Genomic DNA, 24972 nt, shown 5'->3' with positions numbered 1-24972 from the left:
AATCTTTACCCTGCACTTTATGAAAACTCTTTGCTTTTACCTCTCCCCAAGTTTTGAGTTTTTTCCCTTGTGTTTCACCTACTGTCCTTTTTCTGTCCCAGGATCCCATAGAAGACTCATACAACATCTGGTGATGTTGTCTCCTTAGGCTCTTCTATGCTATGATAGTTTCTCAAGATTCTCCCTGTTTTGAAGACCATAACAGCTTTGAGGAGTATGGTGAAGGCATTGCAGAGTGTACCCTCAAATTGGGATCTGTCACACTTTTCCCCCATGACTGACTGGAGTTACTGAAGTTTGCAAGGAAGATCACAGAGATACATTATCTCACCTCTACAAAGGTACCCACTATCATTACATGAGTACATACCAACCACATGACTGATTACTGTTGACATTAACCTTGGTCACTTGCCTGAGGTAGTTTGATAGCTTTCTCCACTGCAAAGTAACCATCTCCTTCTATTTCCACACTACACTCTTCCAAAGGACACCACTACGCATAGTCCACTGCTTTGCGGAGTGGACCTTACCAAAATTTTAACCACTGACCCATTTCTTTTTTCTGTCGTCATCTTTCACCACCATGTCCTGTTGCCCATAGCCAACCTTCTGCCCTTCACAGTGCTTTAACATTGTTATGTGTACTTACTACTTTATATTTAAAAATAAATGGAAAATAGCCTGTATCTGAAGTAGTCTTCTGAAAAGGAAAAATTACCTTCATCTTTAATTTTTTCACTCCCTACAATGTCCTTCTCTAATCTCTGTTAATTCCAATTCTCACCAGTAACCACCTCATCATTTTCACTACCACTGCCCTACATAAGACCTTTATTATCTCCTACCTGGACCGCTATAATAACCACCTAACTATATATGCTCCGGCTTCCGAATCTGTCCTACATATGGCTGCACCAGGGATGGATGAGAAAAGACAGAAAGAAAGAATTACATGTAACGTCCAGAATGTCTCTGCCACTGTATGATAATCTGAATATATACACATGTATATTTAGTTCCTAATGTAATCATAACTCCAGTCTGGTACTATTTTCTTTTAAAAAAGTCTACCTTTTCTACTGCCTACAGATTAAAGTTCAAATTCAACCACACTGTATCACAGCCTAAGTCCAATATGTTTAATGAATTTATCTTTCCAGTCTTATATTAGTAATTGTCTGATAGGAAACTATACTATAAATTGGAAGGTTTATACTGAGGAACTACAAGGTGTGGCACTTGAAAGATACATGATAAATGACAACTTTTTCCCTCCTATTTTTACATTTTGTTTATTTACCATTTCTACTTGTCTAAACTCTACCCATTTTTCAAGGACCAGCTCAAATGCCATCTTTTTTTTTTTCTCTTTTCTTTCAATGCTCAAATTTTTTTCTTTCAAATGTCATCTTACCCTACCTAAGGTTTCAATGGAGGAGGACAGGCATTCTGCATTCTGCAACTTCTCATGAAATTCCAAGCTTTCTTCAGTACCTCCATCAGAGCCTTTATCACATTTAATCAGCACTGCTAGACTATATACCCCTTAAAGGCAGGGGCATATTTACTTCACTTTTTAAATCGTTCACAGTAGTAGTCCCGTGCTTTACATTTAGAAACTTAAATTGTGAAGCCTTCTGCATTTCAAAGTACACCACTAATTTAAGAGATAACAAATCTTCTGGACTAGATTAAGATCCTGTGTGTGACTCGGGAAGGAACAGCTGTTTCAGGTCTCCAGACCTTGTTTGCTTCTTTGTATAATGGTAATCATACCACCCACTTTATTCATAAGGCTATTTTGAGGAATACAGGAGATAGCATGCAGATCACATGTCTGTGCTTCTTTTTCCTTCCCCAGCGCTGAAAGGCAGGCTGACACTTTATCCCGTGTTAAGACCACAGTACTCTATACATACTTCATTAACCACTTATCACGTTATACTTTTATTATCAGTTTACGCATCCACCTTCCTCCTTCAGGGGCAGTAATATTCACCTTTTTGTATTTTGAAAACCACCTGCACTGTGGCCCAGTTTAGAAGACAGATGCTCAGTGAATACTAGATTAATATACCGCATGCTCACTGAAAAGGTCACAAAGTGAGACTAGTCATTTCTATGATGCGACAAACTCTAATCAACGTTTAAAAAAATCAATTTCTCAAAAAATAATAAGTCAAAATTTTTTTACTCAACAGTGAATTTTTCAGATATTTAGAGAATGAAAACCTGACTGTGCTGAATCAGAATTCCATCTCTATCATCAGCCCCTAACTTAAGTGTAATTTTCCTCTGAAAAGTTCAGCTTTTTAGTGTGTACATGAGTTATCAATCAAGCGCCTCCTAGCTCCAAACCTTCACTGCCCTGCTGGAGACACTAGAACATTTCTCCCATGCCAGCTGGCGTGACAGCAAGTGTCATCAGCAGAAGGCAGCACTCCGCACCTCTCCGCAGCCAACTTCCCCCAGCACTCCTTCAGGCTGCTTCCCATGAAGGTCCCAACACAGCTCCTCCCCATGGAAGGCTTCCCACAGCACACAGACGGCAGCTTTCCAATCCATCACAGCCCCTCAGTGGGCCTCAGCCGTGCCCCTCCAAGAAGGTCTGGATGCCAGATTGGCTCCTTCCTTCCATGCTCTGCCTGGGTCTTCTATCTGCTGTTATTGTACTCTTTAGAGTTCTCCTTACCGCTAAGCCAATTCCCTGTTACTCTAATCCCATGATATAGTTAATGTTTCTTTACATTAGACTTTCCCTATGCAAATTCCTGTGTGGTTTCAGTCTCCTAGCTCAACTCTGACTGATCCAACCAGTATGGTTAACAGATCCTTCATTAAGACAAACCAAATTTAAGTTGGTAAAGTGGAGGGATTCTGAATATGAGCCAAGGTTAGATTTTCTCAGAGAAGGCCTAGGTGTTTTTTTGTTTGTTTTTGCTTTTTAGTGCAATATGTTCAAAAACTACAAAGCCAGATACAATTTAAATTTTTAAAAATTGTAAAATAAAATGAAGCATTTGCTACTTTCCATAGGGAATAAGTGATCAAATACTAGATCTAACAGGAAGTAAGGCAGCACCATGTGCTAAAAATAACATACCTTTCCTTTCTTCTTCCCAACTCATGGGGCTTCCCCCCACCACCACCTATTTTAATGTTGGTAAATGGCTGGAGTGTTTGAGAAACATCAGAATGAAGAACGCTGAAGTACAATTACCTCTCAGAATTTTAAGAGTACCACAATTTGCTGGAACCATAGAGGTCCTCTGTGCTGTGTTTTTTAACCAGTAGACTGTAACCAGTTACATCATGGAATCAATTTAGTGGATCACAACCAGCATAAAAAAAGACCTAGAAAACAGCAAATATGAGACTGTATATACTATACAAGCATAAATACTATTTAGAAACTTCTATTTTAAAGAGATATATGCACTTACACACATATCTGAACCCTGAGCAATCAAATACTTCTTACCATGACTGACAAAAACAAACTTGGAAATTACTCTCTAGTGTCTAATCCAACCACACATCCATTGAAAGAACTCATCTACAATACTTTTGCTATCATTCACGGCAAAATAAGTCAGCTGAAGAATCCAGAATACTTATATTCTCTTTTAATTAACATTTAAAAGGACAGAGATCAAGGGGAAAATCTGACTGAATCATCTTTTGGGAATTTAATGTACCTACCGACACAAATAAATAAATACAACTTAGGTATCATGAGTCAACCAGCAGGTGATAATTCTATTACAGAAACCTCTCTGTAAAAAGATTCTCCCAGTAAAACTGGGAAAAACCCTAAACCCTGGTTTGCCAGGGAAGGCTCAGTAACTCATGTTTCCCTAATAAATTATGGATCAGCTAATATGATAAATTATATGGTTTCCCTAAAAAACAGATTCTCAAAATATGGTTCTCACACCAGAAGCTTACGTATTACCTGGAAACTTATTAGAATGCAAATGATCAGCCCCATCTTATTGAATCAGAAACTGGGGTGAAGCCCTGCAATCTGTGTTTCACCAAGTTGTCCAGATGTTGCTGATGGGTGAAGTTCAATAACCAGTGCCCTTACATGTAGCCAAAAAAAAAAAAAAAAAAAAAAAGCTGGTTTCAGTGGCAAATCCTCTTCAGTTTACTTTTTCAGTTATAACTAATGTGAAGCCCCTGCACAGTTGGTATTAACATAAATAACTGAAAATACTAAAGATAGGTTCCCCACAGCAAAGTCCAAAACATTGTTATCCTGGTTTCCACTTAGCACCTTCGGCAATTACCTGGCTTGGAACAGATGGGCTACATGCCACCTGCCAAATATCCAAAGGACTCACTTCAATACAGACAGTCTTCCTTTCTTTTTTATTGCATCTAAGGACCCCTGTAATCAAGTTATGCTTTATGCTAATATACTTTTGTCTTATTTAAAATATCTGAGTGGCTTTTGACTGTCTGCAGGTCTAACTATGCTCCTTCCTTGCATGCAATCTTATCAAACCATGATACTAAGCCTGTGAGGTTAGTAAAGCAGGAATGATAAATAAATATTTATTTATTTGAGAGAGAGAGAGAGAGAGAAAATGTGAGGGGAGGGGCAGAGGGGAAGAGGGGAAGAGCTGTGCTAAGCACAGAGACCAACCTGAGGCTCAATTTCACAACCCTCAGATTACACCCTAAGCCAAAATCAAGAGTCTGGTGCCCAACTGATTGAGCCACCCAGGTGCCCCGTAAATTGTATTTTTCCACTCTACCACCCAACCTCCTTAATTTATTCTTTCTGACAGACTGCAACCAATATCTTTCCTAACTAAAAATAATGTTATCTCACTTTCCAGGTATTACTAGTAGTAATACTAAGAGAAAGAAGGGAATACTCTGTAACTAAATGACTGACAGGGCAGAAATGTAATAAGGAAAAAAGGTTTCAAAAAATAAACATAGTTTCCTTGACACTAACTTTATCCCAACAAGTTTCAGTTAACAGATCAGGTATATTACACTTTAATCTGACCATTTTTCTAATCCTTTCATAAGCAAAGACTCCAAATAAGAACTGCAGCATCTCAAAATCACATTTCAATGAAGTAGCTTGTAGAGGAAATTTTTCCATGATGTTATGGAAGAAGGTGCTTTGTGATGTGAATGTACATGATACTTATAAAATAAATTTACTGTACATGATCTCTAAGCAGTATGCCATGATATAAATGATATCAAAGTTAAAGACTATAAGCAAAAAGAACTATTTCATGCAGTTGCTACATGAAACCGGCAAGAGCCCAAGAAAGCACATGATAATAGCAACTAAACAGAACTGCTAAATTCCTAAACACAGACTAGGCATCAGTCAACACAGACAATGTTGAGATTAGCCTGCTGAATTAAGTACACAAAATATATACCACACTCAAAATCAGATATTCTTTCTAAGTCCACTATTTTTAATAAAAGGTGATTTGGCAGTATCTATCAAAATACAAATATAAATCCTAGTCGGCCACAGATTTTACTTCTTACACAAGCCTGCAAGAACTGTGTTATACTGTGTATAACAATATTCATCAACAGGTCTAGATGAACATTTGTTATTTCTGGCAACCTAGCATCAGAGCACTTTTCTTTGAACTCCCCGGCAGCTAGGGCAAAACATGTAATCTAGACTCAGCCAATCAGATGTTCTTGTCCAGAATCTGGAATCTTGAAAGAATGCTCCAATATCAGGGACCATAGAGAATCCATGGTGGCTACAGTGGAGATGAGAGACCACTGATATGTCCCCAGTATCTTCTTCAGCAGGATATACTGACAGCAGGATTTGACTGTGCCTTGCCTTCCTTGGCTTTGCCATTTCCAGGCCGGATTATATTGCTTTCCTATCAATCTATGAACATTCAATCTTTCTAATGAAATCTGCTTAAATTAACCACAGGTTTCTGCTGTTTGCTACCTACCACAGACCAGGAATAACAGAATCAGGAACTGAATACATTATGGTTGAGCTATGCAGGTGTTTAGAAAGAATGATAGATTTATATATGTGATATGTTAAGACACCTAAGATGTACCCTCAGGAGAAAAAAAAAAATAAAGGCGTAGAACAGTACTAAATGTATAATCCTACTGCTAAAACTGGGACACACCCATACACACAAGCTTACAGATGGATAGAAAATTTCTGGAAGGATACAGAAAACCACTGTTCACCATACTTAAAGTGATTGAATATTTTCATCTTTTATCATAAGCATTTATTACTTAGACCATTAAAAAAATACATAGAGAAGTTTTTCAAAGGACCTACTTTTGCATCAAACACTACATAAGCAATATTTTAATGGGCCTTGTCTAACAACCTCCATATTGATGTGGCTTTTAAATAATTAGCAAAATTTCTTGTGTGACCAAAAATAGTTATATTAAATGTCGGTCTGCAGAGAAAATTATGAGAGCCTGTGAGTAAAATAATGTGCTATGAGAAGATTTTGATTTCCTTTTTTTAAAACTCCTAAGAGCCGCTCAAGAATACTAATCAGTAGTACTTTTTAACAAGATTTACTCATAGCTAAGGCCAAAAATTCACATATCCATGCTCAAATCCAACATAGTTTTTCCATTCCTAAGGTAAATTCTTTCTGAAGCCGGAAAGAATGAGGGGGGGGAGGCCAAAAAAGAAAACAAGACTACAAGGTGGAAAGGGATCACTAATTCCCGCCAGAATTCTGAGTGAAGGGTAGAGATTTACACCACTGAGAGATGGGGAATAAGGCTTCTGTGAAGCTATCCAGAGGATAAGCAAACCAACTCAGTGCCACACAGTGCTCTTCACAGTACGGTCCCCAGATCTCCTTTAGTCTTAAGTCGCCACAGAATGCTGACAAAAACCCTATCCTGCTACACTCTGTTCAATCTGACTGCGAGGAGCTCAGTTCAATTCTCTGTTCTCCACATAACAAATACAAAAAATAGGGGCAAAAATAAAAACTGATTCTAGAGGGTTGTTAGGTGAGGGAATTATTCAAACAAATGAGACCATGTCTGATGATATCATACCTGATGTATAATTTGTAAAATGGAGCCAGTAGGTACCTAAGATTATTGTGAGAACATATATGAAAGCCAAAGCACAGCACTCAGCACACATTGGTGCTCAATAAATGTTTGCTGAAAATCTGAGTATGTTATGAGCCATTCACTGCAATTAGAATGAATCCTCTCCATGTTCCTTCAGTACTTTGTGCCTAGTGCATTACATTGTCTTGTAATTACTGTGGCAAATTCATCTTCCCAGTAGGATAAGATAGTTCTATTCATTTTTCTAACTCTAGCTCAAGGACTGCCCACATAGTATCTTAAATGTCCTTAAAAACAAAAACGAGGTTGGGGAGACCTGGGTGGCACAGGTGGTTCACTGTCTGACTCTTGGGTTTTGACTTGATCTCAGAGTCATGGGATCGAGCCTTGAGTGGGGGCTCTGTGCTCAGCATGGGGTGTACTTGGGATTCTCTTTCCCCCTCCTTCTGCCCCTCCTGCTGTGCTCTCGCACTCTTTCTCAAATAATAAATCTTTAATAAAAAATAAATAAAAACAGGGGCGCCTGGGTGGCTCAGTGGGTTAAAGCCTCTGCCTTTGGCTCAAGTCATGATCCCAGGGTCCTGGGATCGAGCCCCTGCATCTGGCTCTCTGCTCAGCAGGGAGCCTGCTTCCCTTCTTCTCTCTCTGCCTGCCGCTCTGCCTACTTATGATCTCCGTCAAATAAATAAATAAATTAATTTAAAAAAAAAAATGAGAGGCACCTGGACGGCTCGGCTGAGTGTCTAACTCTTGATTTCCGCTCAGGTAGTGATCTTAGGATTGTGGGATTGAGCCCTGCACCATGCCCCACACTGGGCACGGAGCCTACTTGGGATTTTCTCTCTCCCTCTCCTCCTCATCCCCTAACACATATGTGTGTGCAACCACACTCTCTCTAAAAAACCCAAAAAACAAAACCAAAAGAATTAAAATGAATCCAATCCTCTAATCTTCACATAAATGCCATCCTCCAAGCCCTAATATGTGTCAATCAAACCTCTATCTGAACAACTCCAGTAACAAACCAACTCACCACATAACAAGCTCTTTCCATCTTTAAAAAAAAAAATTTTTGTTTTTATTTTTAAGTAATCTCTATACCCAGTATGGGCCTTGAACTCACAACTCCGAGACCATGAATTGCATGCTCTTCCAGCTGAGCCAGCCAGGTGCTCCCTACCTCTTTCTATTTCATAGGGAGTCCAAATCTATCTCCTTTACTCATGGTCCTGGTTCTGCCCATGAAAAGCCACAAAGGGTAGGCTTAAGTCTCTTTTATTTAAATACCCAAGTGTCAAAAGTCATTATTATGTGCTCCTTTAGATCTTCTCTATTTTAGATTAAAATGTTTCTATTATTTGTGTGGAGGGGGGGGCAGTTACAAACAAAAATGTTTCCCGAGCCTGGGTGACTCAGTTGGTTAAGTATCTGCCTTTGGCTCAGTTCATGATCCCAGGATCCTGGGACAGAGTCTCGAATGGAGCTCCCTGTTCAGTGGAGAGTCCACTTTTCCCTCTCCCTCTGTCCCTCCCTCCTGCTCCTGTGCACCTTCTCCTCCCCAACCCCGGCTCTCTCAAATAAAGATCTTAAAATAAAAATAAAAATCTCTAAATAAAAATCTTAAAAAAATGTTTCCGTTAGTTGTTCCTATAATATCATGGTTGATATAGCTTTCATACTATCTTGACTGGTCTTCTGAGCAAGCTCCAATGTGTAGTATCCCTCTAAAACAAATTTTCATAATTGAGTTGTAGAGTAGAATTATAATCTGCCTTGTCTGTACATTATACTTTTACTAATCCAGCATCACATTTATTCCTTTGTTGGCTTTATCAATCCTGTGACTCATACTGAACCAAGTCATGTAAAAGTTTAAGTGTTTAGAAGTGTGCTATTTACCAGGTGACCTCCATCTTGTATTTGTATGGTTGTTTTTATTTTATTTTATTTTTTTAAGATTTTATATATTTATTTCAGGAGAGAGCATCCCAAGCAGAATTCATACTTAGCCCAATGCAGGCCCTGATCCCATGACCATGAGATCGTGACCTGGGCCAAAAATCAAGAGTCACATGCTCAACTGACTGAGACACTCAGGTGCCCCTGTATGGTTGTTTTTACAGTAAATACAAGGCTTTAATTTCATTAATTTCCATTTTGCTAACTTTAGTCAATCGTTCTGCCTGTCAAGGTCGTTTTGGATTCTAATCCACACATTAGCTCTTTCAACCAAATTGGATTTTATCCAAGTTGTTACAAATATAAAATATAAAAAAACCAGAACTGAATGCAGCAGCATGCTCCTTCCAGCTTGCCTACAAGGGCAGCCCTTCATGGATCCATTTATTCAGCCACTTAAAAATCCACCTAGCAGTGAAACCAGTAGAACTTCTTCACCTTATACCAAAGGTTGTATTACTGAAAAAGTGTTAACACATACTTTTACTTTAAAGACAGGTGAATCAATTCACCAAGTATACGATTACTGCTTTAATTTATAATTAATAACTCATTTCTGTATTTATTAATTTTTATATCCAGTTAAGTAAAGCTTTGAGCATAAGTAATTTTGGAAACGTGTACTTTTACTTTGACCTTTGAAATGGTTAAGACTAAACTAAACTAATAATACTTTGTCCAAGGAGATAAAAAGATAACCTTTGATCAATCGATTCATTACACTGAAGACTTCTGTAAACCTAAAAAAAACCTGCCTCTTTCCAAAGGAGTTCAAAATCAAGGTACCTCAAGGTATCTCAAGGTACCAAGAGGGGGTATGGAAAAAATTGAGGAAACAACTATTGATCTTAACATCTTTTTCCTGAAGACTACTAAAAAAGAGTACCTCCTACTTGATATTATTCTTAATCTCAAGAGGCCTGTGAGGGTATGAGATAGGAAATGACTTTCCTTTAGGGAGTCCAAAGAAAATTTCAGGATCAAAGAATCGCCATTTTGCATATTAACACGTGATCTTATTTATTTCCTTCAACTCAAGTAATTACAGTCTGAAGTCAGCACAATGAATCGCTTTTTCTATAGACAAGACCTCCCCAACTAAATTAATTTTAGGATGCTCAACCAATTAGAAAAATTATCTCTAAGATATTACTATTAATAAAGTACTTTGCAGCTTAAAAGGGACCTGCACACCTTTTTTTACTTCAAATAAAAATCCTGTAGATACAAGCCAGGCATTCCTGCTGTCTTTTTCTAGATGAGAAAACTGAAGCTGAAGATGTTTGAACTTCACTAAGGTAGCAAGCAGAGGAGCCCCTGAAGTAATCAAGATATTGGAATTACAAATACTAGGCTCTTGGAAAATTTTCAAGAGTGCTGTCTAGGCTAAAATGACCACAGAGGACTTAGAATAACCTACTACAGTCTACCTTCGAACAAAATGGGTTTGAACTGCTTAAGTCCATACGTGGATTTTTTTCAATAAAGAGAGTACTGTAAATGTATTTTCTCTTTCCTATGGTTTTCTTAATAACATTTTATTTTTAGTTGACTTTATCTTAAGAATACAGTATATAGGGACACCTGGGTAGCTCAGTTGGTTTAGCGGCTGCCTTGAGCCTAGGTCAGGATCCCAGGGTCCTGGGATCAAGTCCTGTCTCGGGCTCCTTGCTCCGCAGGGAGTCTGCTTCTCTCTCTACCTCTGCCTGCTTGTGTGCTCGCTCGCTCGCTCTCTCTCTCTCTCTGACAAATAAATAAATAAATAAATAAAATCTTAAAAAAAAAAAAAAAAAGAATACAGCATATCATACATACAACATAAAAAATATTTGTGAATTGGCTCTTTATATTATTGGTAAGGCTTCTGATCAACAGTACAAATTAGTAGTTACATTTTAGAGGAGTCAAAGTCATTGTGGATTTGACTGTGTGGGGGTTGGTGCCCCTAGTCTCCACACTATTCAAGGATCAACTCTATTTCCCTCCTAGATGCACATAATTATTGCTAAGGGGGACAAATGCTAAAGGAATTATTCATCGGCGTTAGCAACACCGGGGGCCACAGAACAAGCGTGAACATACCACTTACACTGACATATCAACTGTAAATAAATGAAGGGAGACAAATTACTGACACTTGAATTTCAAAGACAGCTATAAAGTTTGGGGAAACAAAGAACGAAAAACCAAAACCCCACAGCACTGATGAACAAGCCTACAGGGTGCACCTGGCAGGTACTTTATTCATTTCACAAACAGGAAACTCGGGAATTTTAGTTCATTGTTCATTTGCACGAATAGGAATTAGTGACAGGTATCCTCTTTCCATTAGACTCTTTCTACATTGTCCTAAAAAGAATATATAGGTGACATTACATATATAGGAATATAATAGATGACATTATATATGCTTGGGAAATCTGACCACCATATTGCCTCCTATGTAGGACATAGTTAGGACATTAACAGGACACAGTGCCCACCTTATCCAAAAGATCATGGCAAAGGGACATGCTTATGATCTATGTCTTGATCCCTGCCCATGTGACTGAACAAGTGTGGGACCTGATAGTATAAATTAATTCAAATTCATCAAAGATTGGGGTGCCTGGGTGGCTCAGGAGGTTAAGTGTCCAACTCCTGATCTTGGCTCAGCTCTTGATCTTAGGGTCCTGAGTTCAAGCCCTGTGATGGGCTCCACTTAAAAAAACATATATACATACATACATCAATGATTAAATTCTCCTAGTAAAAGCCTCTAAGACTGAATCTTTTAATAATACAGCAATGGGCTTTATAAAAAACACAAGCTTTAAAAAAAAAAAAAGGGCTGAAAGAACAAGAGTGAGATTTAACTGATTAAAGAATGATTTCGATTCACAGATTCACAGATAAAGCAAAAGATGTGCACACCTCGCACCCACAATTCCACTTCAAGGTGTGGCTCCAGAACTCAGCATATATGTTCAAGGAGGCACACACCAAAAAATCCACATAGTATACTATTTTTTCTTTTTTTTTTTTTTAATTTTATTTCTTTGACAGAAAGAATACAAGTGGGGTGAACCCCAAAGGGAGAAGCAGGCTGAGCAGGAAGCAGATGCAGGGCTCCATCCCAGGACCCTGGGATCATGACCTGAGCCGAAGATAGCTGCTGAGCCACCCAGGTGCCCCATACTGTCTTTTATAAGATGACACACAACTCAGCCTAAAATTCCCTTAGGGGAAAAGAGTGGGAAAATTGTGGTATAGTCAAACAATAGGATATAATTAAATTAAACCAACAGAATGTAGTTAAAATTAAACTAACCTAGCAATTAATACCAATAAAATAGAACAAAATATATTAATACCAATAAATTTCCCAAAATAATATCGAACAAAAAAGTTTGAGAGCATGTACAGTAAAATTTCATTAATATAAAGTTGAAAAGATACATAAACGATTATACACTTTTTACAAATACTCACAAACATAAGTAGTAATCATTTGGAAACTTTCATAGAAATAATAAACACCAAATTCAGGAGAGTGGTTACCTCTAGCGACAAAGAACAGTGAAGAGTATATACAAAGGGCTTCAACTGTATCTGTAATATTTGTTTCCTAAACAAAGCACAACAAAATAAACCCTTCTTTCTTTTCCAAAGAAAAGAGAATGATGAAAAAGTCTATACTAGGCAAATATAAACCAAAAAATAAGATTCAAAATTAATATCAAACACTTCAGTACCCAAAACTGCACTACAAAAAAAAAAAAAAAAATATATATATATATATATATATAAAACACAAACAAACAACTCCACAGTATGTAAAAAGTAAAGAGTAACTTAATGACAAAGAGCAACTCTTCAGTAAGCTGTGAAGACCTGAGCCCCATAAATACCTTACAAATCAGCCCTCAAATTTACTGGAAGGAAAAAAACCACTCTGACAAAACTAAAAACTAAACAAAACCATGTCATAATAGATACTAACATCTTACCCCAAAACTCAAGGGACTATCAAGAATATACAGATAGTAAGTCTCATCTCATGAACATGTATGGAAACCAGAACCAACCATGAACCAACAGTACACTTTTCAAGCACACACAGAATATGTACACTCGCTAACCAAGTAACTGGCTACAAAATTAGCTTAAAAAACTAAATAATCAACATAGTCTACATGCTCTTACCTATGTGAATAAAGTCAGAAATCAATAATAAAAACATTGTTCAAAAGGAAAAAAAAACCATGTTTAAAACAAAAAACACAAGGGGTGCCTGGCAGTCCCAGTTGGTAGAGCATATAACTTCTGATCTCAGGGTTGTGAGTTTAGCCCCACACTGGTATAAAATAAAATCTTAAAAAACAAACAAACAAAAAAACCACATGAAGCACCTGGGTGGCTCTGTCAGTTAAGCGTCTGCTTTCAGCTCAGGTCATGATCCCAGGCCCCAGGAATAGAGGAACAGAGCGCCACAGGATCCGGCTTCCTGCTCAGCAGGGAGTTGGCTTCTCCTTCATCCTCTCCCCCTCTCCCCTGCTTGTGCTCTCCTGTGTGCAAATGCACGCACACACGCACATGCTCTCTAAAATAAATAAAATCTTTGTAAACAAAACCCCCAAAACCAAAAAACACATATCCCTAATTATCTCAAGGGTTGAAAGAGAAGCCATGAGAGGAAAACATTTCAGAGTAACCAGTTCCCTAACACTTGTTTACAATTTTTCTTAGTTTCCTATGGGCACTCTTTAAATCATTATCAAAACTTCTTTTCCTGAGCTAGCAGATTTGTAGGAGTAGGTTTCTGTTCTTTTATTATCAAACAGGTCCTTCTAGAACAAAACCCTACGGAGTCCTTCTGAATCATGACTGGACTTGAATGATCATGTAGACTAGATTAAGCAAAGGTGCTAAATATATATAAATACACCTGGAATAGAATGTATCTTGAACAACTTTGGATGCTGTTAAAACAATGTTGATACGATAAGGAGCCTTCCATAAAAAGTTTCTGCTACATGCAAACAAATACAGGGAAAATATATTAAGTGCAAGAAAACACAATACAGTTACAAAGAAACAATTAGATCAAGGATAGTAGATGTCTCAAAGTATCAGCTGGCCACCAACTAGTAAGCTAACCAGGGATGGTGGAGGGGAAGATCAACATGTTAGGATTCACAGGGGACAAAAGACTATTTTTGCTATGAACAGCATCACTCAAACCTACATAGCACTGGTCAAGTTTGTGTTACTCTTTCAATGGACATCAGGAAATTATGGTAACATTTCAAGAAGCAGCACATAAAGTTAAGATGAAACAGTAACCATTTCTCATTCAAGTCACTATTACTTATCTCATTTATTCATTCCGTTTTATAGATGAGGACAACAAGGCAGATGAAAGATGCTGCCTAAGCTCATATAGCTGGTAAGAAGCAGAGAAAGGACTTTATTCTTGTTTTATAGAGGACTTCACTGTTATTTTATCCTTTATCCCCATTTTGTCTAAGTGGATGTGGTATCTTTTAGTAAAGGGGACTGAGGCCAACAAAAGAGGTCTGAATGGAATTTGTGGGAATCCAGAAATACCTATGATACAGGAGAGTATGGACTTTGGAGTCAGAAAGACCTGGGTTCAAATTCCAAACTCCAGTTTAGTCAGTTCCTAGCTCTGGGATATGACAGCTTCTCTTTCCTCACCTGTAAAATGGAGCCTTCATCATGGGTATTACTGTTCAGATTCGAAGACCTGTACCAGCAGAAAAGGCCCTATAAATATATAAATATACTAGCTGTATATTTACATTCTTCACTACACCACACTGTAGTCTTTTAAAGAGGAAATCAGAGGGAAAATGCCTTTCAAGACCCATGATCAGGAATAATTAAGTATACGCATACATGCTTTTAAAAAAATAATGTGTACTATAATTAAAGTAAATAAGCAGAGTTTTCTCTTTGCATAGCTTAATACAATGCCCACTTCAAAAACGTGCACACAAAAAATCAAGTATTAATGCTGCTTCTGGCTTCAACTTACTGTTTCTCCTTCAGTGGTAGGCAGAAGGATGCCACTCAAGAAATTATACCCTAATTCCCTAGAACCTGTGACTATGTTACTCTACACGGCAAAAGGCACTTTGCAGATGTGATTAAAAGTACAGACTTTGAGATGAGATTATCCTAGATTATCCAGATAAGTCCAATTTAATCACACAAGTCTTTACACACAGAGAACATTTCCCAACTTTGGTCAGAGAAATGGGATGACCCAGGAAGAGGACTTGGCTGGCTGCTGCTGTCCTTGAAAATGGAGGAAGGAGACCAGAAGCCAAGGAACTGGGTATGTAGTGGGTTCTAGAAGCTGAGAGCAGCCCTCAGATGACAACAAGAAAATGAAGAGCTTAGCCGCACGGTTGCAAGAAAGTATATTCTACCAACAACCTGAAAAAGCAACCTGAATGCCTCAAAAAGGGAACCTGGTCCCGCTGAAACCTGGATGTTAGCCCACTAAGAAACATGGCAGACTTCTGACATATGCTGTTATGTACTATCAACTTATACAGAACTTTCTTTCACACTGTAAGATAACAAATTTGTGTTCTCTTAGCTGCTTTAGAGTACAGTGGTTTGTTATGACAGCAACACAAAACTAATGTACCTTCTTTCTCCCATCTGAATAAAATGATCACAAAATTTTATATAAATGTCCTTAAATCCTTTTTGAAACAAAAAGAACCAAACTGGCCAATGCATGTAGCCCACCCAGTGGAGGCTACCTAGCACGCAGTCCCATGTTCTGAAGCACAAACTCTGCACCAGGCTCTCTCCTGCTCCAAGAGCTTCACTGTGGCATGCATCCATCAATACTCATGTCCTTCCTTTCTCTCTCAGATTTGACCAGACACACACTAACTGTTGGCTACACCTGAAAATAGGTACATTCTGAAGAGCAAACTAGGAGAAATTTAGAGAGCTACATCATAGCTGTGAAGAGTAAAAACTTACAAGAGAAGAGAAAAGTAACGCCCCAAATGATGCTCAGTTTCTTTATCTATAAAATGGTAACCTCACATATCTTTTGAAGCAATGAAAAGTGAAAACCTTTTGATATTGTATACAAACTATAAGAAGTGTGAAGAATGGTTCCTAATCTACTACACAGATGGTGCCAAAAACTCATGTGATGAAGAGTTCCACATAACTTCAGCCTGGATATACTTTATGGATTAACTTAAATTTCAGAAAGCAGAAAATCTGACAACAGGAAAAAAAAAAAAAAAAGATAAATTCTAGAAAAATATACACAAAAGGCCCATGACAGACCTGCAGAGGAATGCCACAGTACTACCCCTAAAAAATAGTGCTTTTAAGGGCGCTGGGTGGCTCAGTCGGTTAAGCATCTGCCTTAGATCATGATCCCAGGGTCCTAGGACAGAGCTGGACATCGGGTTCCCTGCTCAGTAGGAAGCCTGCTTCTCCCCCTCCCTCTCCTCCTGCTTGTGCTCTCTCTAATAAATAAAATCTTCAAACGTAAAAAAATAAATAAGTAAATAATAGTGCTTTTAAAAAATATAGAAGTCCAGGACTCACTGCAGGTCTTCTTAAACAGCATCTTCAGGATAAGACCCAAGTTGCTTGCATTGAGAAGTTCAGTAGGAATTAAAAGGAAGATGACTACAAGTGAATGATAGCAAAGGGAATCCAGTATCTTTTTGCCAGGTGTCTTTTATTTTCAAGTGAAGAACAGCAGCTAGAATGTATTCTAAAACTTGCAAAGAAATGAGGTTGATGAACCAAATAGGAAATTTTCACATAGAAAGCAAAGTTAGAAAAGAGGACAAGGTAGGTCAGTATTTGGCTCTATCTTTTATAGCAAAGGACACAGCCTTGCAGTTCAGGATAAGCAAAGAATAACAAAATGGAGCAAGCACAGCTGGGCCAAAATGAGAGGGAAAAACAGCTAAGCTGGCAAAATTAGAATCTGCTCAAAAAACTAGCAAAATTACTGGCTACTGCAAAAGGCAGCGAGCTGTCGAGATAGAGTGGGGGAGAAGGATGAGAGAGAAGAGAAAATTCATTTCATGGTGGAGCAGGAACAGAATGAAAACAAAAGAGACAAGAGCACTGAGGAAGAAGAGAGGGGCATTATCTGAGATAAGGAGGAGGCAGGGTCACCAGGAGATGAAAGGAAAAAGGACGAGAACAACAGCACCATGACCTCTGGGATTCAACAGAAGTCCCAGTAGCATTATAAATGTTAGGGGAAGCAAGCAGCAAGCAAACTGGTTAAGAGAGAAAGAAAAAAGGAAAGGGATACTCAAAAATCTTGAAAGCAACAATTTAAGTAGACCAGAATAACTGTCTACAGCACCTGGGTGACACAGCTGGTTAAGCATCTTGACTCTTGATTTTGGCTCAAGTCATGATCTCAGGGTCCTGGGACTGAGCATAAGATATTCATATTCTCTCTCTCTTTCTCTCTTCTAAATAAATAAATAAATACAATCTTTAAAAATAGAAAAAGAATAAACTGTCTAAATTCTAGATGATGTTAAAAGGTATATTTCAGACATGTTTTAGCTCTCTCACTGAATAAAACTAAGACATATAAAAACAGACAAAATAAAACAATACAGAGATGAAAAAGTTCCACAACTACGAAGAAAAGCAATGGAAGGATTAATACAGAATTCAAGCTGGTGGAACCCTGGGAAAGGAAGACGTAGGTGATGAGGATCTGTGTTTCTTTAGCATGGGTGTATAATAATTCATTACTGTTCTTTAAAACTATTAAACTGTACATACATAATATATACATACATATGCTTTTTATATGCATGCTATATTTCATCATAAAATAAGTGGCATTCTTCTACCTCCAAATTTCTTAGTTGTTTTTCCCCTGTTTGTTTTCTGAAGATAATCTAACAAACTTGTTCATATAATGAAATAAAATGGTTGGTGTTTCTGGCCTCAGGTTTTGCGACAAGGAGCTCCACCTCAGACCTAGCGAATCAAAATCTCTGGGCTTTGGACCACTGAATCTTTATTTTAAAAAAAGAAAAACCACTCTAGGTGACTCATGAGAATCTAAAGAAACTCAAGTTTGAGTCTCCCACAGGATAGGTCTTCCTTCTGTCACAGCTCTAAAGCTCTACAAAATCTAATGCCATGGTTCCCCAAGTCCTCTAGGATTTTGCCTCTAGGCCGCATGTTTTTGACCTTTCAACTTCAAGTCTCCCCTACCTTCACACACTCCAGCCCCTCATATTCCTGCCAACCTGATCTTGCAGTCAGCTCTTCACTTCTCACCCTTTCCCTCTCTTTCACAGTCCTCAATAAAATGGCTCACACTATGGCTCTATTTTTAATTTTCTAAAACCAGTAAGAAGTATATGTGAGATTGATCAAGCAGCAAACATGCACTCCCAACTACCTACCAGACATTTCCCCCATGCCCACCTGGCAAATCCCTGTGCATCCTTCTAATTTCAGCTCAACTACCACCTTCCAAATAAAGTCTTGCAGCACGTCTTCCAAGGGCCCAGCTACTTAGCTATTATTTTTTATTATTTTATTATTTTTTATTTTCTTACATAGCACTTGTCCTCAAAAGATTTTAAGAAAAAGAAAAAAAAAAGCATGTGCGAGTGGGGAGAAGGGGGAACAAAGAATGAAGGAACAGTGGAGGGGATGAGAACGATGCAATACGGAGTAGTGCGGTTTATTAACAATCTTAAAAGAATGGATAAGCAAGAGTTGGTCAGGTGAAAAAGTTTTGACCTAACCTTTCGGGTGGGGGGCAAGGCAAGAGGGTCACTTCAGATAGAATACAACTGGGTTTGAGCATCTGTTTGCCTACCTGAGTGGCAAAAAGGGCAAGGATGGTTAGTGATCAGGTTAAAATGGTAGGCAGTTGCTAGAATTTTAGGAGCAACAATTATAGGCTTATTATAATTTTTCTCTTTCCCTATTTGATAATTATCTGGTTATGCTATTAGGCCAGGCTAGTTAAAAACCAATTTCCATCTATATCTAGATTTAAATGACACATTTACCTAAATGAGTTTTCAGGAACAAGACACTATCAATGAAAAATATTAAAGCTACATTTTAACTGCACTTGGCTCCAGAGTTAAGAAAACAAGCATTTCAACGGTATCATCATGTTCATGGAAAGTTTTTAAAAATCTCTTCTATGAAGTGGAAACTCCAAAAAACAAAGTGTGCATGGTACTTCCACATCTGTCTCCATTTTATCTCGTTATTGAGAGAAACGTAAAAATTAAAAATGAGAACATTATAAAATAGGGAAAGAGAAATGGGAAAAGTAGCAATTTCCTTCATTCTAAGGATATATGTTTTTCATACTATGAATTTTGAAGACATCCAGGATGGATATCACACTACTGATTTAATATCTTTTTGTGGGGAGGGCCACATTAAGTGTAACTTACAACTGTGCATATATTTTTAATTAAGGAGACATGGTACATGATTTTGGCCAAAGTCAGTTAAAAAAGTGGCAGAATCCAGGGCGCCTGGGTGGCTCAGTTGTTAAGCATCTGCCGTCAGCTAAGGTCATAATCCCAGCGTCCTGGGATCGAGGCCCACACTGGGCTCCCTGCTCGGCGGGAAGCCTGCTTCTTCCTCTCCCACTCCTCCTGCTTGTGTTCCCTCTCTCTGTCTCTCTCTGTCAAATAAATAAATAAAATCTTAAAAAAAAAAAGTGGCAGAAGCAGGCTAAAAACCTCCTACAGTCAAGTTATTAATGTATATTAACATGAACATAGTGGGTTGTTTGGCTATTCTTTCATTAATTTAACTAAATGTACAAGACCTTCTACTAGGCTCTTCCTGAAATACAAAGCAATACTGAACAGCTTTTCTGCCCTCCAGAGGCACATAATCAAATACAGATGCCTACGCAAGTACCTATGAAACAGTCTGGCATTAATAACAGAAAAATACAAAGTGTGATGCACCCAGATAAAGGAATAGTAGTCACTGCCAGCCAGGATACCAGAAAAAGCCTGACACATCAAAAGAGCTTAATATATGTTGACTCTGAGAGCATTATGGAAGACCTGGGTTAGACTTTGAAAGATTGGTAGACTTTCCACTGAGAAGGCACTTGAGGCAGAGGGAAGAGTAGGAACCAGGAAAAAGCACAGAAATCAGCCACCAGGCCTCACTGCCAGAAGGCAGGGAGTAGTGGGAAAGAAGGCTACCAAAGCAAACAGAGGCTAAAATACTGGAGTTCCTAGAAGGTCAAACTAAAGAATGTGAGCAGAGGCTGTCAGTCTCCTAACAGCCAGGTTTCAGAAAGACTAATCTGACAGCAAAACTAGGTTGGCTAGAGTGGGGAAAGTGTTCCCTTTAAATTGCCTGGGAGTTGTTTCTGAATGAGGGCAAGTTCCAAAAGCACCAGCACCAGCTTTCTACTATTTGTAGTTCCACTACTCTACCCACAGTAGATGCTCAATTAGTAAGCTGAAAGAAGGCAACCTGCAAAGGATAATTTTGCACCTTCACCACTTCTATATGTCTATATTCACTCCTCTTTTTAATTCTCAAACACATTCATATCATAATTAACATAAATTTCCTCTCCAGCTCAGGTTTACAGCCTAAATAAAAATTTTCCAATAGGCTTTCACCAATTCTTTCTCCCTCAAAACATGCTGCAGCTTTTTGTAAAAGGTGTAAAAATTTGCTACTAAACATTTGCAAAGCATTCCTCTACCCAAGACATTATACAGAAAATCATTCATTCTGTACAGTCACACATCAAAAAAAACCTTGCTAAAAAGACAGGTTTGGGACAGCAAGTTTTTTAGGCTGCAATCAACATGCTTCTTGTATTACTTACTGAATTTGCTACATCACTAGTGCAATCACAAGCTGCTGCTTATGTTTCCAAAGTTGTGCAAAGGGGCCAAAGTTGTGCAAGAGTCCTCACTGAAATCAGACTCTGGTATATAAATAGTTGTAACACCTGAACAAGTCTTAGTTTTATTATTAGATTCAAAATAATGCCAAAATCACAGGTATTAAGTATATTTTACAAGTTTGTTTACTTATCGGCGAAATACACTCAGATGTTACTTCAAGCGAGAACAGCTGAATTTCTTTCTGCTTCAGAAGTACATGAGGTCGCCTAAAAATGGGCAGTTGCGACCCTGACTCTGATATATCCAAGAAATCACAGTGCCTCCAACACGCACAGGCACACATACGCAAGCACACACCCAGAGCACTGAACGGCCTCCCATTACTACCAAATAACCCCAGTTTACACGTGGCAAAATCGACAGACCTTTCACGCTCTAGTGACCTGGAAAGGGACTCCCCAGCCGCCGAGCGACGGGACAGGACTTATTCTGACCCGGGATTTGAGGGTGTTAAAAAAAACATCTTTTTTTTTTTTTTTTTAAGGTTCCCTTCTCTCCTCCTCAGCTGGCCGTCCCACACCAGGAGCACCTTGCCCGGCTTCTGACAGATGCGTGTAGGATGGAAAAGGTGGGAGCGACTGATCAGGAAACGCAAGACCCTTCTCCCATCACCTTCTGCTCTCCTCTGCCTGCCTTTTTCCTTCTCGACGGCTGCGAAGAGGCCCAAGGTGAGGGGCCCCGGAGAAGGGGTGCAATCATCTAAGTCAGACCCTGACGGCCCTCGGCTGGGCCGCTCCTCCTGTCACACACTTCCTAGATCTTAAGTCGCAAACGGCTGCCGAGGCCCCCAGCTGCAGGGCTGCCCAGGGCGGGGGCCGCGGACAGGGCCTGGCCAGGCCGCGGCCGCTCGCAGTGCCCACGTCACCAGCTCCAGCACTGCGGAAATGGAGCGGCGCGGCCGGGAGGGAGGCGCCGGGCGGCGTTGGCGCCCGCGCCCCTGCCAGACGCCGTTTGTTGCTCAGCCCGGGCCGGGAGGCCGCCGACGCCCGCCTGGCCGCACCCCGGGCCCTCACCTGTGTCGCCGATGATGATGTACTTGAAGAGATAGGCGTACGCCATGGCCGCGGCCGCTCGGTGCCAGGGCACACGGCTCCTCCTCCCGCTACTGCTCCTCCTCCTCCTCCGCGCCCCTCACCCCGGCGCCGCTCGGCCTCGAAACGCCAGGCCCCGCCCGCCGCAGCCGTCGCCGTCAGCCACCGGGAGTGAGGGGCCGAGAGGAAGCCGGACAAACTGACACCCGCAGAGCCGATGGAGACAGCTCCCGGCCGAGCCCAGTCGAACAATAACAGCCGCCGCGGCGCCTCCGCCCCGCCTCCGCGCCGACCCGGAAGTGCTGCGGCTGCCGGCGCCTCCGGAGGAAAGGGGAGGAGCTCCGCACGCCGGCCGGAGCCCCGCCCAGCCAGAGCCCCGCCCCGCCCCGCCGGAGCTCCGCCCAGCGCCGAGCCGGCCGCGCCCCGGCCGCGCCCCGTCCACCGTGAGCCGGGCGAGGCCGGGCGCCGGTTGTTCCGGCACGTTTGAGCGGGCGACGCCGGCGGCCGGGAGACGCTGGGGGAGGGGAGGGAAGTGGAAGGTTCGGTTCCGTCGCCGCGACGCGCATGGGCGCCGCGTCTTTCCGCCTTGCAGTGGAGGCGCGGGGCACGTGTGGGAAGGCGGACGTCGCGTTCGGTGCAGGGCCCCGCCCTGGGGTTATGAAAAGGTGTTTGAAAATGCGGGAGCCGCTCGCGGGGGGTTGAAGGGCGGTGGTATTTCTGTGTTTGGGGACGGGGTTTTGAGAGGGAAAATGGATTTACCTGTAAATTGCAAACCGTAAATCAGACGATGTGAAGTAAATTATGGTATGCTCTATGGTGGAATATTACACGGCTCTTTAAAAAAAGCCTGACAAAAACAAGGCACAGAAATCGATGCAGACATACATATTTATATCACATGTATTACTTATATATAAGATATATACCAATTATGTTGTTATGCTCAATATACTACTGTAATTAATTATATTATGCGAAATATATTCATGTATTTGTAAATCGTATTTTATTGTTATATAGGTAATATGTATATTTTACAGTTTTATTTTCAAAAAATGACAGGGGTGCACCGAAATACCCTTATGTGTGTAGTCAGCCTGAAAGGAAACACGACGGGAACCAAGGGGAGAGTGGATAGGAATGGAGGAAAGATCTACTTTTCCCAGAATTTTACATGTGCAGTTTGAACTTTTTTTTTTTGCAGTGTTCATGAATTACCTATTGAAAAAAATATGTTTAAAGGAAAAACGAAGTAACTCTTTTTTTCATTCTACTAACATTTATTAAGTACCTACTATGTTTCTGCATTGCTAGGCGTTGCAACTGAAGGCAGAACCTGTTCTAAAGGAGCGCAGTTTTGGAAGAGGAGGTAGTAGAGTTTGTTAAAGTTTTAGGATAGGTTATCTGGAGAAAAATGATGTTTGAACCAGGAGTATGAATGATGAGTCAGAGTTTGCTGAAAGGACAAAAGTTTGGGAATGGGAAGTGAAGTTCAGGCAAAGCAGCAGAGTGTGCAAAGTTTGTGGCTCTGCTGATGGAATTTAAAGTTGCTTGAGGAAGCTCATTTACTAACCCATATCCTCTAGCGTTGGCAATGGAAGGACAGTCTTTGCAGGGGAAGAGTCACTGGGATTTAGTGACCCTGGTTCCTCTGGCCCAATATTCTTTCCCTTTTGATGTCTCTTATTATGTAATTATACTGACACCTTGATGCCAAGCTGGCTACTGTTGGTTAGTACATAGTTTGAATGGCCTTGCCAAGTATGAACTCACTGGTTGTTTCTGGAGTATTTTGTATGTGTGTGTTCGGGGTGGGGGGGGATTTTACTAAGGTTTCAGGGATAGCACACAGGGATTTGACGTGAGAAGTTACCTGGAATTGCATTCACTCATCTTTACTTTGGGTGAAAGGAGGTCCCTGCCCATGGCCTCCAGGTTCCAGAGGCCATTTTGTCACTCCCATCCAAGTGCCTTCACTCAGGTCATTCGTGAGTGATGGACATCTACAGCGTCCCCTCAGTCGTTTTCTACTCTCAGAGGTATGGCCTTTGCTCGTAGTCTCAGCAGGACCGCTCTCTCGGGTGACACACACAAGCTGAGCACCCTTTTGAGTCAGGAGTGTTCCCAGACTGTTAGAGGGGGTGAGTGGCTGGAGAGAAGTCGTAGTGCCAGGTCCTGCAGGGTCTTGTAGCCATGTCAGTACGCATATAGTACTTAGCCAGGTGGATACAGGGGAAACTGAAGAGAAAGAAAATCAGAATTGGGCATGTAAAAAAAAAAAAAAATCATAGAAATGGATGTGGAACTATGGAGTAAAACAAAACAAAACCTTAGGAGGGCTGGCCCCTAGTAGTGGCACTACCATTAACTGATCAGATGATTGTGCCAGATCATTTGGCCTCTCAGAGCTTCAGTGTACTCCTCTGTAACCTGAAGGGAGTTAAGTGTTACCTTAAAGGTCTATTCCCAAGTCTGAAGTATAATTCTGTGTGTCTCCAACCTCCAGATCTGAAGCTACCTGTAGAGTATCAGAAATCTTCTCACAACAATACTGGGTCCCAGGAGTCAAATGCTTGTTGTTCTTGCACAGAACTGTGTGGCATCCCTCCATTCCTGAGATGCAGAGGTGTTGTGATGATCGCTTGCTACCTACCAGTGTAATCTAATGAAAAGAGCAAAGACTCCATGTTACGTCATTTGAGCCTCATTTTCCTTGTCTGAAAAGTGTAGATAATAACTGCCTCTGTGACAAAGTCAATTTAGGATCAATTAAGATATTGTATGTGAAGATATTTTATAACTATGAAAAATACATACTTAATATATAACTCTTAGTACTGAATAATTATTTAAAATTACTTTGAGTTCATATTTTATTTTTAAAAGATTTTATTTACTTGTTTGAGAGAGAGAGAGAGCACAAGCAGGGGAGGGGCAAG

General features: G+C 40.1%; 1 protein-coding gene across 2 annotated transcripts in view; it reads right to left on the bottom strand.

Moving 5' to 3' along the window:
* RAB2A (RAB2A, member RAS oncogene family) overlaps window positions 1-22118 on the bottom strand; it is an 89149-nt gene extending 67031 nt beyond the window's left edge. The window contains exon 1 of one of the 2 annotated variants that reach the window (XM_032315557.1): window positions 22016-22118. In XM_032315557.1, coding sequence (XP_032171448.1) covers window positions 22016-22061 — 46 coding nt within the window. In that variant the 5' untranslated portion in view covers window positions 22062-22118. Of the gene's footprint in view, window positions 1-3223; window positions 3279-22015 lie in introns of those variants that run through there. The other variant, XM_032315558.1, reaches the window with a different exon arrangement.
* Between the last annotated feature and the right edge of the window lie 2854 nt (window positions 22119-24972).

Source organism: Mustela erminea, chromosome 16, assembly GCF_009829155.1.
Source record: "Mustela erminea isolate mMusErm1 chromosome 16, mMusErm1.Pri, whole genome shotgun sequence".
In the NCBI taxonomy this organism is placed as follows: Eukaryota; Metazoa; Chordata; class Mammalia; order Carnivora; family Mustelidae; genus Mustela; species Mustela erminea.
The sequence above is the reverse complement of the archived record's forward strand: the minus strand, read 5'-3'. Positions and strand labels throughout refer to the sequence as shown.